The sequence below is a fragment of the Bicyclus anynana genome, chromosome 23 (genome assembly GCF_947172395.1).
Source record: "Bicyclus anynana chromosome 23, ilBicAnyn1.1, whole genome shotgun sequence".
Taxonomy (NCBI): Eukaryota; Metazoa; Arthropoda; class Insecta; order Lepidoptera; family Nymphalidae; genus Bicyclus; species Bicyclus anynana.
Window position 1 is genome coordinate 9,988,289 of NC_069105.1, and position 20,514 is coordinate 10,008,802.

General features: G+C 35.5%; 1 protein-coding gene across 1 annotated transcript in view; it reads right to left on the bottom strand.

Annotated features, from left to right (window-relative positions):
* Positions 1-20,514, bottom strand: part of LOC112050962 (paired box protein Pax-6-like) — an 85,991-nt gene that overhangs the window by 23,292 nt on the left and 42,185 nt on the right. Inside the window, exon 5 of the mRNA XM_052888630.1 lies at positions 6,617-6,878. Coding sequence (XP_052744590.1) covers positions 6,617-6,878 — 262 coding nt within the window. The remainder of the gene's footprint in view (positions 1-6,616; positions 6,879-20,514) is intronic.

The window sequence follows — 20,514 nt, forward strand, 5'->3', positions numbered from 1 at the left end:
GTGTACGTCTGTGCTGTTTGGATAGGTACGAGTATATATATGTAACGTATATATAAGCGTTTTATATATATGAGTTAGGTTTACGATATATAATATCTTCTGTGCGTGATAATATAGGTTTTATGAATTAAATACATATAATGTATATACGTATAATCTATATCTATACTAATATTATAAAGAGGTAAAGTTTGTAAGTTTGTAAGTTTGTCACATTTTTTAAATGGGGTAATCTTCGGAACTACTGGTCCGATTTCAAAAATTCTTTCACCAGTAGAATGCTACATTATCGGGGAGTGCTATAGGCTATATTTTATATTAGTATGATATATATTTGCCGAGTTAACACAGTTTTTGTCATACAGGTCGGACCGAAAATCCTCTTAAGCAGACTTATTCGCATGCGCTGCCTTAACCATTGTTTAAAATTGAAATTAATGTATGGAGGCTTTATGTATCTTCAAAAGTTCTACAAAAAAGTCTGCGACACCATATATCTATCTTCTATATATTAGCAGATATAGTACCTTTTGTGTTTTAAAAATTATAAATTTTATATACTTAGGTTTGCGTCATCATTTATGCTACTTAACTTAAATCCTTATCAAAATAAATTATTTAATAATTACAAGGATATTATGGAGATAAGATTTGCACTTTACAGTATGTTAATTACTTAAATAGTTTCGGAGATAATACAAAATTTCTAAAAGACGCAGAAATTCCGCTATATGACGCCCAGCGCTTTCATTTACGTAGTTCCCGTTCCCGTGTGAATTGGGGAATGGGGATCAAACATAGCCTATGACACTCGCAAATAACGTAGCTTTCTATTGGTAAAACAATTTTCCAAATCGGTCCAGTAGATCCAGAGATTACCTCCTACAACCACACGAACTTAACCTCTTTTTATTATTAGCATAGAAGTCTCTATTTCTCTTGGTCATACCACCACTCTCGAAGGACTGGACCGATTTTGCTAAGGGTAGGAGTAAGATAGAGAAGTTACAGGGTAGGGTAGGGTACGGGTAGGGAAGCGTAGGGGTAGGGTACGTTTAGGGCCGGGTGTAGGGTAGTGGTAGGGTAGGGGTAGGATAGGCGTTATATAGGGGTACGGGTGGGATAGGGGTAGGAAAGGGATAGGGTACGGGGAGGGTAGGGGTAGGATGGGGGTAGGGGTTGGATGGGGGTAGGGTGTAGGTAAGGTAGGGGTAGGTTTGGGATAGGGTAGGGGTTGGGTAGGGTAGGGTTGGGGTAGTGGTAGGGTAGGAGTAGGGTAGGGTAGGGGTAGTAATAAAGTTGACATCGAAATTTACGCGGACGAAGTCGCGGGCGTCCGCTAGTATATTATATTCATCATCGTTTTTAGCTTATTTTAACGGCCCACTAGCCGCATTATAGGAGAGAGGATGAGACTCATCAGGCACTACGCTACTCCAGAGCGGGTTGGTGGGTTAGGGTGACACTGTCAGACAGACATATAGTAACCGGAAAATTGGTAATGAAATTTTTTTTCATCAAAATCGAATCAAATCCGAAATCACATAGGATATTAACTAGGCCAACGAGACAGTTATATCTATCTATCTAAGAATATATCCTTACCTAATATATCTACCCATGTTGGCAACGCAAATACCAATATTATAATGAAAGCTGTGCTTAATAATAAAGGCCGAGAACGGAACTTAGGTATATGGTGACAGCATATGTCACGCTTTGACAGCCTTTTTAAAATCCAAAGACTTTTCCGCTAACCGCCAATCTGTAACCACACACGTTGACGGTTAAAAAAAAATCTGTGTTTTTATTGAACCTGGAGCCGGTCCTTAATAAAAAATGTGATGTTACTTAACTGAAAATCTTTTCCCCTGAAGAATAATATAAAACTAAAAACGGAATACGTAAGTAGTAGATAGTACGTATCTAAAAAAAGAGACCTCCATTCGGAGATGGATGTGTTATTCGACACTTTATATTCAAGTGAGCGTCACATCTGAGTTACGGAGTTATGAGGGAATATTTTTTGTTTGTCACCATCGGCTGCCAAGAGATGCGGTGCCAATATGGAAATTCGATTACATTTGTTCTTCTTTCGCTGTATTTTTAACGGAAAACCAAAAAAGTAGGTACAACTGGATATAAATTCATATATACTTAATGTAAATTCATATATCATTTATTTCAGGTAGGATTCTATAAAAGTACCTACTTTTATAGAATCCTACCTGAACTAGTAACTAAACAGTTAGCTCAGTCAGTGAGTAGTGCTCTATCATTCGTTCGGAAACTCAGCGGTTGCTTTAAAAATAATTTACAATGCATTTTTTTTCTTGTGTAGAAGAAAACTTAGCCGATTACTTCCATGAATATTTGTTGATATATTTTTATGCTCACGGCATACTGCATGAAAATATGAAAAACTATCTGATGCCCTCGACTTCGTCCGCCCTTAGACCTTCTTAATCCGGTAAACTCGCAAAATCGGTTCAAATCCGGTCCGGTGCATACACCTCCCAACTTTTCAGTCAAATAAATCCATTTTAAGAAATTAAATATTACATGTCTCAAACGGAGAAGGAAAAACATCGTGAGGAAATCTGCATACTTGAGAATTGTCTTAACCTAAGCATTGTGGACTATTAGCCTAACTCCTCTCATTCTGAGAGTAAGCTCGTGCTCAACAGTAAGCCGAATGTGGGTTATTGACAATGAAATATTGATGATTGTCTATAAACATGATTATGAAAACAAAGTTACCGCTCAAATAGAATCTAATAGACACATTGACTGCAGTAACCATTACATTATTAGCACCTGAAGTCCCCAGTCGGGACATTTGTCAAGTACTCCCAGCCATTTGTCGACCCTGCGGCCAACCGAACAGATAAATATTCAACAAACGATACATCTCACTAATTTACTACTACGGAACCCTATAATAACCATTTGTTACGGAACCTTGGGAATAAATATCGCGCGACATTTTTCTTCTCCTTATCTCGAGAGAGCAGACGCGTTTCTATCCTTTTCTCACTTGGGTATATCTGCGTCTCTCGTCTCTCTCTCTCGCTATTTATCACGGTCCTAGCTTCCTTTTATGCGGCAGGTTTATTTAGTTTTCCAAAACGGATTTATCCTTAACGCCCTGTCCATTGACCTTGTCTGTTTGTTTGCTTGAAGAAATCTTGTATTGATTTCAACTTGAATACAATTTGAACCGATTCTACCAATATGTTAGGGTTAATAACATATTTTGTAAACGCTTTTTGATCTTTTGTAAGTGTTAAGTTAACTACATACCTATTTTTCAGTAATATTAATAATAATAATAAATTCTAAAAGTGCTTGTAAACTAAGCCTAATTGATATAAATGAATTTAAAATTTAGAATTTTTGAATATGTTTCTTAGACAATATGTTATATATAGATCTCAAGATATCTTAAGGATTAATATAACAGAGTCGTGAAAGCCCAGTGTATATGACCTCTGCCTCCGATACCGGAGGGCGTAGGTTCGGTAGGGGTAGGTATAGAATCTGGGCCGGGGTATGCACCTCCAACTTTTCAGTTGTGTGCATTTTAAGAAATTAAATATCACGTGTCTCAAACGGTGAATATAATTCACAATTAATGATTTTTCCCTTAAAACAAGGTGGATAGTTGTGGATAGAAGTGGAAGATACTCTGGTTCCGAAACTTAAATATCTATTGTAGTAAAAACCATTATTTTTATAGCAATAAAACACTTGAATAGTTCTAAGACACCTAATCTAGTGGCGCGGCGTCGGGTTACCCATTTGCCGGCAGCTTTCACGGTTCGCGGAACACACAACAGGTTCTGTTGTCAATGTGTCCAAGCCTTTAGTATACTGTATGGTGTGGTTTCTGATATATTTTTGAAATATTTTCGAAATATCTGGTAATAAACAGGATATTGCAAGGTAATGTAAAGTAGGATGGCTCAAAGTGGGCGATAGAGCGAGCTATGCTTGGAGTGTCTCTGCGTGATCGAATCAGAAATGAGGAGATCCATTTAAGAACCAAACTCACTGACATAGTTCAGTGATTCGTGAGGCTGAAGGCGGGACATATAATTCGAAGAGCCGATAAACGTCGGGGTTCCAAGGTGCTGGAATGGCGATCCTGCACCGGAAAGCGAAGTGTTGGTCGACCCTCGTTAGGTGGGCCGAAGACATCAAGCGGTTGCAGGGAATTGGAGGGTGCAGGAATTGCAAGGAATGCACGGAGCGATGGATGGTGGCGGCTCGAGACCGTGCTGTTTGGAAGTCTATGCCAGAGGCCTATGTCCAGCAGTGTCCGTCTGCTGTTAATTATGATGATTATGATGAAATAGGGGAGTTGTTTTGTACAAATCCTATACCCTACAATTAGTCGAAAAGGACTGTTAGGAGTGGGTACGATATCTAGCGGGTGGGGACCGAACTACCACCTCTCGGTAATAAATCCTTTACCGTATGGCTAATCAGGTTACAATTTGCAGGAGGACTGCCTGCTTTGATAGCCCAGTGTTTAGCCAATGTGGCTTTGGATTTTGAGGTTCTTGACCAAGTCCTGGGTCGGGCTATGAAATATTGAAAATTAATTATTTGGAGAAATTTCATAGCATATATAGAAGTCCACAGCAGTAATTTAAATGTTTCGAATCCTTGCCTTCAAAAGAATATTCCGTTAACCATTAAACTCTGATGGTGAGCTTTAAAGTAAAACATCACCATAGCCTATCCATATGCCTGCCATAATCTGCTAATCCGCATTATCTGAGTAGAGGAGCTGCAGGCTGTGTAGCGGATCATTAAAAATAGACTGATGATGAAGTTATGTCTTGTAGCTAAAAGCTTCAACCAACGACTTCTTAACCAAAAGCTTCATATGCTATCGCCAGCCAAGATACAGTTATCTATATCTTGGTTGTTCATCACCATATGTATGATATATGTGACAATAGTATGATATTTTGTTCTTAGCCTAAGTTACCTCTAAGGTAACGGGGATCACAATAGATATTACAGTATCGAAATTGAAAATTCCATAACTCTATCTTTCCACGGTTTTCCAGAGAAACGTTCAAAGCCACCTAATTGGATACAGACTATACAGACCACTACAAAGGGGGGATGTTTGAGATAAAAATGAAAATTAAATCTTCCAAGCGGATGGGCAGAGTAATGTTTTTGACGGTACCGGAGGCGGCCTCCCCTCCCTCCGCTAGGGGTGGGTGCCGCAAATCGACTATCAAAGCGCCGGGAAAAAAGTTGTGTTTTACCCAGACAGTGTGACCGGGTGTTGCGGATTGTCTGCCCTTTTTGGTGGATGTTTTTTTTTTAATTATTCCCGTCTGCGGACACTGGTGGTTTTGAATTTTTTGTAAACTTTTTTTGTTTAAATTATTATTTTTTGATACTTTTTGGAGCAGTTTTGTAAGTGAATCAGGATGCTTTAGTTGTATTGGATTCTGGAAATATTAGTGTGACGAAAAATCTACATACTAAACTTTATAGGAGCGAATGAGAGAAAAATATGCTAATTGTGCGTAGACGGAGTTTACTGAGTAACGAAGTAGGTACGAGTATTTCTCTGTCTACGAAAGTATCTTTTCGCTCGGTTTTAATGTCCCACTTTCAGATAGGTGAGGTATCAGTATTTATTTATTATATATCTTTTTGTATGTAAAATAAAGAAAGTTTTTTGTTTTTAGGGTTTCGTACGACCAAATACAAAAACAGAACAGATTGTATACAAAGATTTTTACAAGTTTTCTGTGCTATTAGATATATCATTCGAAACAGGCGAACAAAGGCGCCTAATTAATTTTATATACCTAGTCGCAACGAAAGCTATTTAAACAAATACTACCTAAATATTGACTACAATGTCGAGTTGTTTTGTCAAGCGTTCAGGAAGTTTAAAACTATGTAGGTATACATAATTTAATTGTGCGAAATGACAGCTCGAATGAATTAGATAATTTGTATTTCACATATCGGTATAAAACTTGTTTAATAACTCTACTACTACTACTTTACTACTAATTTATACTTAGAAGCTCAGACCAATTATAGAAGGACGAGTATTGCACCCATACACATACATTGTTTTTTACACCATTCAACTACATAAAAATGTATTTTTAAGCAGCTCTTTAACAGACAAATTCAATTATAACTATGAAACATGGATTCTTTCTAGACAGCTTTTATAATATCATTAGATCGTTGATCATATACTTTGACAGAAAAGTATCATCTAGCGAGGCAGGTCCTATACAATAGTTGGTCTGAGCTTAGAAGTTAGATAATTTTGAAATTAGATTTACAATAACCACTCTCATATAAAGTCTATTGAATCAAGAGTATACATATAATATCCACAAAAATCATCTCAGATAAAAGCAATATGACTCAATAAATGAGTTTTTCTATGTTACTTAGTAATTATAATGAATAAATAATAAAAGGTCTTAACAAATGTAAGTAAACACACGTGTGTACGCTGTGTAGTAGCTAAATTCGAATCACATTTTGCGGTGATTTTGTAGGCACATAACATATCTAGTAGTATATAATATCATTGTTTGTATATCTATTAACTTACCCTTTTTCAATATGGGCAGCTCGGTTCCATTGCACGCAATAGCCTGGGGTCCAGGACTCAAGCTATGCAGCTGGTAAGGTGGGGTCCTCGTGTCTATCTGCGTGGGCCACGGGGTCCGGGGCCAGGCGGGGGCGGACCCCGGTGTCCCCAGCAACCGTAGTCTCTCGTACACTGGTGTCGAACAGTCCGAGGGTGACTGCTGGTTACTTGACTTCTCCTTTTGGGCTGCTAAGTTGCGGAGCACCCGGTTGATTGAGGATACCTGGTTGATAGAAGTTTAAAATGATTTCATTGTATTCAACGGACAAATTTTGAATTTTTGAGGGAAGGGAATAAGTGGGGGAAATGTGGGGAGAATATGAAAGTCTGTCAATAAAAAATTCGGGGAAGTTCAAGTAACTGCTAAAGTGTTTTTCAGATAGCATGGGTACGGTAACAATTGCCTTATATTGGGAAAGGCTTATTATAGTGTTAATGATTATATTAATGATAAAAAAGCTTGGCGTTAAACTGTAATTTACGACTGTGTGCTTAGTTGTAAATAAGTTTGTAAAATGGTGGTAAACAAAAAAAAACCTTGACTGAGTTTGTTGTGGACCAAGGCGCGTTTGGAACCCTCGTAACTTTAGTTTTAAGTTTTCGACTATTATTACCACCATTAAATTAAATTAAATTATGACATAATCTTGACCTTTCAAAAGTGTTTGTAAACTAAGCCTAATTGAAATAAATGAATTTTGATTTTTGACTTATAACGTGTTTATTACGTACTATTAACGTGAATCGGCAAACTTTCAAGAGTGAAACGGACTGTCACCGTACCCATGCTATATGAAAAACACTATAATTGATAGTAAGTTTCTTAATTGATATTAAGTAGAAGATGTTATTCATTTCTTTACAAGATGATATGGATGATCGAGCGATGTTTGTGACAAAAAGTGCGCGGCGCGGCGACGAGATACGTTCAGAGGACCGTGAAATATTTATAATTAGGCTAAGATGTAGACAAAACAGTTTGCTTACACGATGAAGTCACAGAGTAAACAGTTTGAAATAGGGATGATGACTGTTTTTTAAATTGTATATAAATTAAGAGTATGCTAATAGTAAAGCAATTTTGTAAAAGGAACAGGGTATCTGCGATCATTTCTTTCGGAGCTACAGGGATTTAAAGAGTCAGATTTGCGACGCTGCCGCGGATCCCTGAAAAACGCCCCATACAAATGGCACAATTTAGTGACGTCGTTGGCTCGCTGATCGTTAGATTTGTATGGGCGTTCAAACAAAACTACTATATTTTCTTTCTACTATACTATATTTTATTTCTTTGTTATTTGTGCGTTTATGTTTATAGTTCATGTATTGAAAAATGTCACATTTAATGTAAACAAGCCAAAAGTGTATGAATTTTCATCTAATTACCATAAAAAAAATTAGTACATTTTGAAATTTTATAATCTTATTTATTTTGCAAATATCCAGACAATCTTTGCTTTTTTATGTATAAATTAGTTAACATTGACCTTATTTACCCGAATGTATCATAAAAATCAATATATTCAAACCTAGTCATCATCCCCATTAAATATACAGGTACATTATTGGTTAATATTTTACGATATAACACATATTCGCTTGAGATACCCTTCTAATTTTAGGAACAGACATTCCTACAAAGTTTCTCGCTTTTGTGTACCCCCGCCCTTTAAAGTCTATGGCACTCCGCATGAGTTAGGTTATCATATACCTAAAGTCAATGATATTAAATACTTGATGTGTTACTAGCGCATGAAAAATGAGGCGCTCAAAAGAGGATGTGTAATTGTATAAGCAACGCACGCAACGGAATCTCCCGAAAGGAATAATTTTCCAGTTTTTGCTACATTTTTCATTGATGCTCAACGGCTATAGACCGTAACGCGAAGTATAATATACTCAGTCGTTTTTTTTAAAAGTAAATAATAAGGTTGTGTTGGGTTCGTGCCGTTTCCCGATCTTTGGTTCCAGCTGAAAATCAGCGTTAGATGTCCTAACTCCTAATTCAAATGTAGCAACTTTCTGAGCTGGTTTCTTGGTTATGCCACATCGCAGGGTATTGTCATGGATGTCCTGGTGTACTGGAGATATTGTGGTGTGGGGCATAATTTTGAAATAAACGCATATTTCAATCTTTATTTTGCCAATGGTAAGAGCGGTGATGACACCGAGGGTCACACCGTTGGTCTATTATTGTACCCACTCCTAATACAGTCTTTATCGACTAGTTGGAGGGGAATTTGTCATATTTAAAATATATGGCAAATATTCTTAAAAAAAATTGTTTTTAATTCCGTAAAGTAACACCGGCTTCCATCATGTTTTATATTTCTAAATAAAATGGCTTATAAAGTCGGAATTGAATTCTATTTGCCAATCTAAAATAGTTAATAATGTGATATTTTTACAATTAAGAAGTAGGTATTGCACGAAATATAATACGTTTCAAAATTATTGAGTGTTAACCGATAGCCCACCCAGTGTTGTCTGTGCGATAAAGGAAAACCAAAAATGTCTGCGGGCCTACCAACTGTCACCGACGTATGACAGCGCGCCAAACGGACGTAGCGCGACTTAAGCCGTCTACAGATGTGCCGACATGTTGGACGGCGATGTTGGGGGAGACTTAATAAGGGTTATAATCGAGTTATCTTTTTTTTTTATTCTTATAATGAATATTTGGCATATCTTTTTAAATATGACCAATATTCCCTTTCCCTCGCACTTGTCGCGAAAGACTGTATTAGGAGTGGTTACGACAATAGACCAACGGGGCAGGGATCGAACCACCACCCTGCGGTGATGAACCCGACCGCTCTTATCGTTAAGCTATTGAGGCTTCGCTTTTTGAAGATACTTCATTTTTCTTAATAGACTAGCAGCGCTTGGAACACACGTAGCTATAATTTTTGTTAAGACTAAGATTTACTTGTTAATAACGATTCAAAATAAACTCTTACTTTGGTGTAAAATGTGTTTAGAGTATTTTCCTCGTATGAATGAGCTACAGCGTGGATTTGACATGTTTTTACAAGTGCTTGTCATTTTACTGACTGGAATTAATAATCGTAGAATAGAACAACAAACTAGAACACTAAAATGACATTATACTACTAACATTACATTTCAGTGACACACTTGTCATTTTAATGGCTGTTAATTAATAATCGTAGAATAGAATAAATTATTGTTGTTCATTAATTACACTTTCGTATTATTTTCCTAATACAATGTATCTTCTCATTCATGAAAATCATATGATAAAAAATAGTAGGTAGATAAACTTCATGCGAATGGTAATGATTTTTGCATTATTTATTTTTTTACGTTATTTTATTTAGATTTGCAGTTTGATTCTGTTGTGTTAGTTACTACTCGTATCCCGTTTATGATATCAAATTAAGTATAAGTATATAATTAAGTAATTAAGTAAAGCATCCATAGAAAAATATCGTTGGCTTATAAACCTCTAATAAACTTCTCCAGATCCTGCATTTACCTAAATACAAGTCTGTATTGAAGTCAGTTGAAAGTCAGAACGTCTGTAGACGCCATAACGGACGTAATGCGTAACTTAGACGTAGGACAGGAAGGCAAGGTAAGACGATAGATACGAGTATAGTCTGTGATGGTAACTCGATACACGACCGCGCGGTGGTCCGGCCCGCGCGCTGACTGGCAGCTGTTACGATGCCCGATGGACCGCGAAAGCGCGGCACGTTCGAAAAACGAACGTAGCTTTTTTTTTAAAACAAAAACGTTTTTTAGTCTATGATTGACTTTGATAGTTGACAGTCTTGTACCACAGATAACGAAGATAAAGATATCTTTTTATTAATTATTGTTAACTCTTGCATGATCTTAACTTTAATTATGCAAGTAAGTTGTTATCGTTGATAATACTGCTTCTGCATCATGTTTATTGCAAGTACAAGTACTTTTACGGGTATATAAAATCCGGTCGATGCGATCCGTATGTTGCGGATCAGTGGACGCACTTGCATGACTTTTTAAACTAAGCATATTACGATCCGTTTCATACAATGCGTCCGATACGTACGATGTGGATTTGTAGACGCCTACCATTAGACAGACTGAGGGAGAAAGAGATTGATTTGAAACTGACAGTGTGAACTCCAGAATGAAGATGTTATAGAATCATCGTTACAGAGTGGCACTAGGACCTTTTAGTTTAAGCAATGCCTATAGAACTTCGACTAAGAGGTCTTAAAAAGGGGTAGTAAACAACTCATACTTTAGTGCATCCCCACAATCTAGAACTTTTGAAAAATCTACTCCATGTAGGTATAGAGTAACCTACTCACTTTAGAAAGCAGTTAAGTTGTATGCAAGTATTTGTTTGTCAAACAACTGTATTTATCAGGAGTGATGAATCCTAACAACCCGATTCCTATCAGGTTACCTTTTAAAAATCCACGAGCCTTACTGACATAAATAATTTATCGTACTCAGCAAAAAAACGTTCAGATTAATAAATCATACGAATGGGTTACCTACGAGAAAAATTCAGTCTTCGCTACTGGTATTTATTTTGGTTGATGGTTATTAACAGACTGGTGAGATTGTAATGCGACAAATAAAAAAAATAAGAGATATTTTCACATATTAAAAATATTGTTGCAGTTCCTTGTAGATGGGTTCATTATACGCAATAAATATATACTTTGTCATCCTTTGTGGCAAGAAAGGGAACTGAAACAGTAACTCACCCGTACATGACAAAAATATCACATAGGTACGATAAAACTTCGAAAAAATTTACTCAATTGTAAAAAATAGAAGCTTTTTGAAATTTTCATTCACTAATCGCGATCAATAAATAAAGCTAAAGTTTGATTTAAAGCAAACATCACAAATATTGCAAATAAATCAGGAAATCAAGAAGCAAATAACAAAAATTCTTCAAAGAGAAAATTATAACAAGCCATCTAATTAAAAGTGTGATCGAACTAACTTCGATTATTCAGTTAGAAAAGTGATTAAACGACGTCCTCGGAAGGGTTGCTATTTTCCACGTTCAAGAAAATGGAATGGAAATTTTTAACAAGCTACCTGAAGAGAGACTTGAAGGCCAATGAATCGGACTAATTAAAATGTTTGTGTTATAATTATTTTCTTTCGCTTCATTATGAAAAAGAATGGGACAATCAATTTGTTTTTGTTATTGAAAAATATTTAGTAAAATATTCCATCGCTATTAAGTGCGGGAGGAAAATAAAAAGCCTCGCCATATCATCATCATATAAGCCGATGGACGTCCACTGCAGGACATAGGCCTTTTGCAGGGACTTCCAAACATCACGATACTGAGCCGCCTACATCCAGCGAATCCCTGCGACTCGCTTGATGTCGTCAGTCCACCTGGTCGACCTACACTGCGCTTTGTGCGCTTTGGGACCCCAACGCCCATGGGGTCTTCGAACTATGTGCACCGCCCATTGCCACTTCAGCTTCGCGACACGTTGAGCTATGTCAGTGGTTTTTTTTTTGCGGATCTCCTCATTTCTGATTCGATCACGCAGGGATACTCCTAGCATAGCTAGTTCCTAGCATTTTTTGCACAACTAAAAATGCTTGTGACATCCCCAATTAGGTTTTACATTTCTGTGTAAATAAAATAAAAATAATTAAAAACAAAATAAACTGTAGTCTTGTTGTAGGAATAATATTTATCACGTAAGTTCCCAAGTTGATGTAATACTGCTCCGATAGTAGGATTTATGATTTTTTAAACTATTTATTTCCTTGACAACTTTTTAGCTTTAAAGTATTATATCTCGTCGATAATATAACTTTTCATTGGTGATGATTCACGTGTGATTTCGGTTCCCGTGGAAATTCATAGACTGTCTCTACATAATAGTTTAGGTTACAGAGCGTGGCAAAGAATTCCCACATTCATACATACGCCCGAAAAACATAACCCTTCCTAGACAAATCGGTTAAATGGGCTCGATTAGTAGCTACGTCCTTTTAAATTCACTAGAACTCAGCCTCATTCTTAAAATATTTATCAGCGATCGTACGTCTTTCTACGATCGCAAACGATTCGAAAACTAGAAAAATGTATGGGAATGACCCTGAGATCTTGATCACGTGACCTGTCGATAGCAAATGTCATTCATTATTGGCCTCAATATGAGTCCTAGAAGTTCGTTAAAAAGACATCAACGCATCATCGGTTATACACGGGTTTAATAGAAAAGGCTGAAAATTACTTGTACTTTTTAAAATATAAAGCCCAAAATAACCCAAGGCTGGTAATAGAACCAGGACAAACCATAATATTAATATAAAGTGCGCTAGTTCGTCCAAATAACTGAATACAAATGGATCACGGATTAATCAATTATATACAGATGGGGCGTACGAAACCCGTCACAAATACAAAATTCAAAAAGTAATACATTCTCGAATCCGTACGATACGAGTACGAACGCATCAGTAAATATTTTAAAAACTGTTTACAAAAACTAAAGAAATAAGATGGAGTATTTTTTATTGGTAATTATTGATTATTATATTAATGTACGTAATTGTTGTTAGTGTTAAATATTTAAAAAAGTTTGTATATGCAGTTGTCAAGGAGACTAGTGACGTTTTTTTTTTAATGGGTTTCACGCGCTTAAGTGTGTTGCTTGTAAAGACTCACTCTGGTTACTCTATGAAATGGATGTATAAAATGGGTTTTTATAAAATAATTTGGTCATTGGTAGTAAAAAGTAATGAAGAACTGCATAACGGAAAATTTGTATTTTCCTGACCTTCGTGTGGACAAAGTTTAAAGGTTACAAATGTTATATTTATATCAACGTAAAGATCTATTTAACAACAGAAATGTACATGGTTAACCTCGCTCGCCACCCCGTGATGACGTCATATACCACTCAAACGTAAGGTATGACGTACTTAATTTTTATAATAGTTTCTATTAAATAAGGTATCTGCTGATTATCTTGAATTTCTTTACTATCGTCTATAATTCATAGTTAATTTCTGAACTATTATTTCCTACACGATGTCTGAGCAAGCATTTTAGCATTATTTACTTATTTTTATTTTTTTGTTGCTTAAATGATTTCAGTCAAGGTCAAGCTCGGGTAATAACATAAAACTAGTTAGATACATAAGTTTGCACTGTTACACATAATTGTGTGCGCATTATATGTGCACAAGGTTTTTAATTAAGGTAGGCACTAAGCATACGCTGTTAGTTCTCAGGGTATGCAATGCATTTATGCATATACCCATAATGATGGGCACGCATGACTGGAAAGAGATTAGACGTAAAACCAAAGGCTCTCTCTCTCTATCTCTCCGAAGCACGCGGTATACCAATAGCAATCATTTTCGAAATCCCAGGTTTCTTTTATACTTCCCGATCATAATAATAACTAAATATTTTTCCCTGGCAGTTCGAACTTTAGTTTATGTTTAGAGTATGTAAGTATACAAAAAATTGTAAAATAATTATATCCATAATCAAATACGAAAAAAATTATAAGCAATAACATAATTCTTATTAAAAAAAGAAATCATATCTCATACGTGTATTTATTATGTACTCATAGTAGCTATTAGTAGTGGTAGTTCATTACATAATAATATGAATTATGAAAAATAAATGGAATAAAAAATATTCTATACAAACGAGCTTTTGAAAATGGAATACAAAAATTCATTATGCATATGCACACACATTCTACATCCGCGACCCGTGCGGTGTGACCATGCGGAAAAACCTCTGTACAGTGTGGCCGTTATAAAAAACAAATAAAAATAAAATGTCCACACAGACCTGTAAACTGAACGTAATTAGATTTACACGCTCATTGACTTGCTTTCCACAATTGTACGTCCAATTCACGAATTGGTAAATAACCCTTTTATTTAAAATCTGTTTATACATTTATTTGTATGTACGAATTCACATGAGTGGACTTTCTTGGTGTGTTTAATTTTTTTTTCACTACAACAATAGACGGTTTCTGAACGATTGAACTTAAATGAGGTTTTATGTCAAATGAGGTTTTAAGGGTTTTACGGTTTTTAAACGTAAGCTCGGTGCGTTAGGCTCGATTAGTCAATTAAAATCGGTTACCCGTAGTTAATATTGTGGTATTACGGCCTAGTTCCAGTTTTAATGATTTAAGAAAGGATTAAATTAAGCTGTTTATTATATTTGTGGGAATTATACTCTGTTCAACTTCTGAAATAACCAGTCTCCTGTTCTAAATAATTTATTTAGAGCCCAGACTTGCCAAGATAGCGTCGTTGTTCGTTCTTTTTATCTTTTTATCTATACTACGAGGTCTACACATAGACTATAGACTAAGACGATAGTTAAATAGATAATGTGTTTCTATTTTAACATGTAATATAGAGTTCTATCGTTTATATTTAGGTAATCATGCCCTATTTTACATAAGGAGTTGCATTTTGAAATTTCTCAACACACATTACATTGCATTGAAAAATATTCTAATATCTAACTTACAGTCAACGTCCCTAATAGATTTCAGGAATTTCTTTATTTGACTGTCAAAATTATATTAGTTTTCTAAAATATATGTTATAAATCTGACTAAAACTCGTGCGCTGTAGCAAGGTGCGGGTGAGAGTTGTCTCATGACGTTCATAACACTTAGATATTATGATCGTGAATCGCCATAAACTTTCAAGAGTGAGGTGCGGGTGACAGTTTCCTTATGACATTCATAATACGTACTATTAGGTATCGTGAATCGAGACAAACTTTCAAGAGTGAAACGGACTGTCACCTGCTACCTACCTACTACCCTACAGCGCATAAAGTATAAAATATTGAAATATTGACAATCCTATTGATAAGAATTAGTGCTATCAAACAGACAAACATACAAATGCCAAATAATATTAGTATAGATTTTTGGCTTTTGAAAACAAAACAAAAGCGTTTGCCCCAATAAATACTAAGCAGCGTCACCAAGACGTGTTCCAAATATAAAATAAATTACATTAAACGTGCACCTACCTTCAAACGGCACAGTAAAAAGTATGAAAGGTGCCCCCTAAATACCGGGTGAGGTGGAGCGAGAAAATTATCTTATATTTGCTCAGACGCCGTGAACGCTGGGGCGGGAATACTTTTCAATAAGCTTAGAGAGCGACTTTTTTTTTATTTTTGCGAGACCCATCTTGTAAAGAGCGTTTTGTAAAACGGAACGCGCAAATAGAGGGTGCCTATCGATCGATTGGATTATTTCGATATTTTTAATTTTCGACACACGCTAAATATTCAATAATAATTTAATTTTGTAATTTTTATAGTTAAGTCCAAGTTTTAAGTCCAATTTTCTATCGGTTTATCTAGGGACATGGATGTTAAACTTTACTAACATTTAACGAGAAGAAAAAATAAAATCTTTTGAATTTAGAACAAATCATAGAGTAAAATAAACGCAGAAACTACAGTAGGCATATAAGCATTTTGTTGTTCTACGAATTTGCTTGAGAAAATTCATAGAGGTATTTTATCTATAGATCCTTAATTTAAATTGAATTTTAAGATAATTTTTCTTTTTTAGTTTAAACTAAGTACTGTAAAGTAATGATAATAAGTAAATTCGTTTATTGTAGTAAGTACTAAGTATCCTTATTGACTCAGTCCTCTAGTCAGATGTGAAGTCCACATTCCACAACAAACTCGGTCCGAAGGTACCTAATATCTATACTTAGGATTTAGGTATAAATACATAAACGGCAACTTCCGGAATAATTTACTACTATTGCTCTAGGAATAATAAATATTCACGTATAAAATTCGAAAAAAGAATTCTCGCGAAATAAAAAAAAGCAGTGCATTACTCTACATTGTCGTGAACAGGGGTCGTCAACAATAGGCAACCTGCTGGGCGTATTGTGCGCCAAGTCGGCACTTTGCGAGTCAATATTTTGGGTGACTTTTACTCTCTTCAGATGTTTTCAACCTTTGCAACGTAAGCGAACAACTGCGCACCTTTCCATGCTCTTTGCATTTCATCGATTACGCGTTTGTTTTTTTTATGATTTGAATTTCGAATTCAATCGCGAAATTGGAGTGCACGGCTTTTTGTGTAGTGCTGCTTTGTTTATGTATAGAGTAGACAATATTCGTTTTTCTGTATAATTTGATATGTTATGTAAAAAGTTACTCATGTAATTCAGAATTTTTCATCTCTTAAACAAACTTTTCTATAGAAGAAAATCAACTAGGTACATATAATAATTATTTTACTCAAACAAATTTTGTTCTTTTAATTTTTCATATAGGTAGGAACTTTTTTGCTTTAAATTGGATAGCGTCCTGATACTTATTTTTTCTTAACGTTTTTATTTTGATGCAATGCTTTTCTACACCGATACCATAAAGTGTAAGCCGTACTCGGACGTTATCTACTTGAATAAATTACTAATTTTATTAAAATAAACGGCTAAATAACTAATTAGACCAGACGGCTATGACTCAAATTACACCGTCTGTTTGAATATATTACGAGCATTTAATAAGTTCTAGCACAAGTTGATTTATAATTTATTTAAATAAATTTCCCATAGACACAATAAAACTACAAAGCGTAAAACCTCTTCACATAATTGGGAATAATACAAAATAAAGCGACCGCGTAACGCCCCGGACGCCTACCGAAAAAAAAAATATCCCGCCCAATCTTAAGACAGCGGCGACTTAATTCGCGCGTTTCCCACGATTCGAAATTTAAATTTAATTGTCGAAGTATTGTGCTCAATCAAAGAATCAAGCGAAGAATCAAAGAAATGGGTCAATAAAGCCCATAAATACCATTGTTTGATTGAGATTTTATAGTCAACTTATAGGCAGTTTGTCAATACGTCAGTGCATTATGACACGGCGGGGTGTTAGGGGCCCCGTATTGAGTGCCGTCTAAGGTGTTTGGGTTCTTTATTGTGCGATCCGGCTCGTTTCAATGACATGCAACCGTTTATTAGGTGCTTTCACATGGGCGGGTGGTGGGTTGTATTGTTGATGTCGATTTAATTAACTCACTTCGGTTAGGAGGATGATAATTTCATTATGACGAAACTCATTGTCATTTAGATAACCAGTTTGTTGTCAACCATACCTATAGCTACATGTTTTTATCAACCTAATTTTAACAGCTTTTAGGAGTTTAAAACCTCTACGTTTTGTCATTGCGGGCTTAGAAATGTTTGACTTAGTAACAGCTTTGTAAAAATAAGGTAATGTTATGCGAATAATAGAGAGCTAACTAATTATAAGAAACAACTTAAATCAACTTATGAAGGTTCTAAGTATGTATCAGCAGTTCAGTAATTTTGAACAGGTATTAAATTGTGTGCATTTTAAGAAATTAAATATCACGTGTCTCAAACGGTGAGGGAAAACATCGTGAAGAAAGTTGCATACCAGAAAATTTTCATAATTCTCTGCGTGTGTGAAATCTTTCAATACGCATTGGGCCAGCGTGGTGGACTATTGGCCTAACCTCTCTCTTTCTGAAAGGCCGAGCTCAACAGTGAGCCGAGTATGGGATGAAAACGAACGAATTATGACTGTACTCAATTTTAATCAAAACGGGCTCAAGTAAGCACTGTCACACAACCGTAACAATTACTCCGTCACGCATCCTATTATCCGGACAACCCTTATCCGTGTCATAAAATAATATAAAACAAATCAACAATCAATTTTCCGCCAGCCCAGCCGTGTGTTATTTTTGTCGGGATTTTATTATTCTGGCAACACTCACGTCTAGCGGAAAATCGGCGTCTCGAGTTGAAATATGAAACGTTTGAATGTTGTTATTATTTCTACATACTGCAACAGTTCTGGATTTTAACAAATCTGCAATTTATTGTTCTAAGTATTATCATTGATTGATTATTAGAAGGTGTTCTTCGTCAAATAAATAATCAAGTAGATTCAAAAAATATATAAAACAAAATGACGACTCAATAATCAATTTTCCGCCAGCCCAGCCGTGTGTTATTTTTGTCGGGATTTTATTATTCTGGCAACACTCACGTCTAGCGGAAAATCGGCGTCTCGAGTTGAGTTCAAATATGAAACGTTTAAATATTGTTATTATTTCTATATACTGTAACAGTTCTGTATTTTAACAAATCTGCAATTTATTTATCTGTATTATAATTGCTTGATTACCTTTTGTCAGGATTTTATTATTCTGGCAACTCTCACGTCTAGCGGAAAATCGGCGTCTCGAGTTGAGTTCAAATATGAAACGTTTAAATGTTGTTATTATTTCTATAGACTGTAACAGTTCTGCATTTTAACAAATCTGCAATTTATTTATCTGTATTATGATTGCTTGATTACCTTAGTCAGGATTTTATTATTCTGGCAACTCTCACGTCTTAGTGTTTAAGAGTGTGCAATATGTAATTTGGTGGTTACAAATGGTTCTGGATCTCAGATTCTGGTAAAGTTAGGAGCCTGATATTTGGGTAAATGATATTTCAAAGTGTTAGCTTCGTTATGACTATACAAAATACACAATTTGTAAAACTTTTCTCGATAGTTTATTTTTTTTGAAAAATACATGTTTTGCTCACATTTTGCTTTCAATCTCAGGAAAAGCAAACTTATTTTCTTAAATTTTTGTTTTGTTTAGAAAATTAGGTATATATCTTGAACATGGCCATTTTGTTTTTCTTTATGTTGTTTAATTTACTTGCAATTAGGTAAAAATGGTTTTGGCGCTCACGTCATAAAATTTGCGTCGCGCGTCAATCGCTCCGTGCTTTTCACTCACGTGAAAGTCATAATTGCGCGTCTCGTTCGCGCTTCGAATTTTATCCATATCGTACCGACACGCTGCGCGCTCTTAAGTGTTGTTATTATTATTTCTATAGACTGTAACAGTTCTGTATTTTAACAAATCTGCAATTTATTTATCTGTATTATAATTGCTTGAATACCTTTTGTCAGGATTTTATTATTCTGGCAACTCTCACGTCTAGCGAGCGGCGTCTCGAATTGAAATATGAAACGTTTAAATGTAAAATGCACGCAACTGAAAAGTTGGAGGTGCATGCCCCGGAACGGATTTGAACCAGCACCCTCCAGAATCGGAGGCCGAGGTCATATCCACTGGGCTATCACGGCTCTTCAGTCATAATTAGGAACTACTTGTTAAATAAGGGTTATTTACTTAATATTGTAAAAAATTAAAATCTAAAACAAAGCTCTTAGCTTTGTGTCCTAAATGCGCCAAGCTTAAGAAGTACACAAAAAACTTAGTTTGTTTTTTATCATCATCTAAAGTATTTTTTGATGCTAAATAACTAGATAATTTCAAATACTGTACTGGTACTGTAGGACACATCGTCTATTTAGAGACGTCTAATTTCGAAAAAAAAGACCATGGTATTTGTAAATCCTTACGAGAGGCGTATGTTTTATAATAGACTATCTGACGCTGCGCGGTTTCACCCGCATGGTTCTCGTTCCCGCAGGAGTACGGGGATAATATATAGCCTATAGCCTTTCTCGATAAATGGGCTATCTAACACTGAAAGAATTTTTCAAATCGGACCAGTAGTTCCTGAGAATAGCGCGTTCAATCAAACAAACAAACAAATAAACAAACAAACAAACTCTTCAGCTTTATATATTAGTATTAGTATAGAAGTATAGATATAGATATAGATATAGATATAGATATAGAAGTATAGATATATTGGCCTATTTCAAAGCGTCCAACCGTTGAAAATTATGATAATGATGATCTATGTAGCTATTACATACCTACTTACTTTCAAGGTTTTTGTGTTTGTGTAATCCTACTAATATTGTGAAC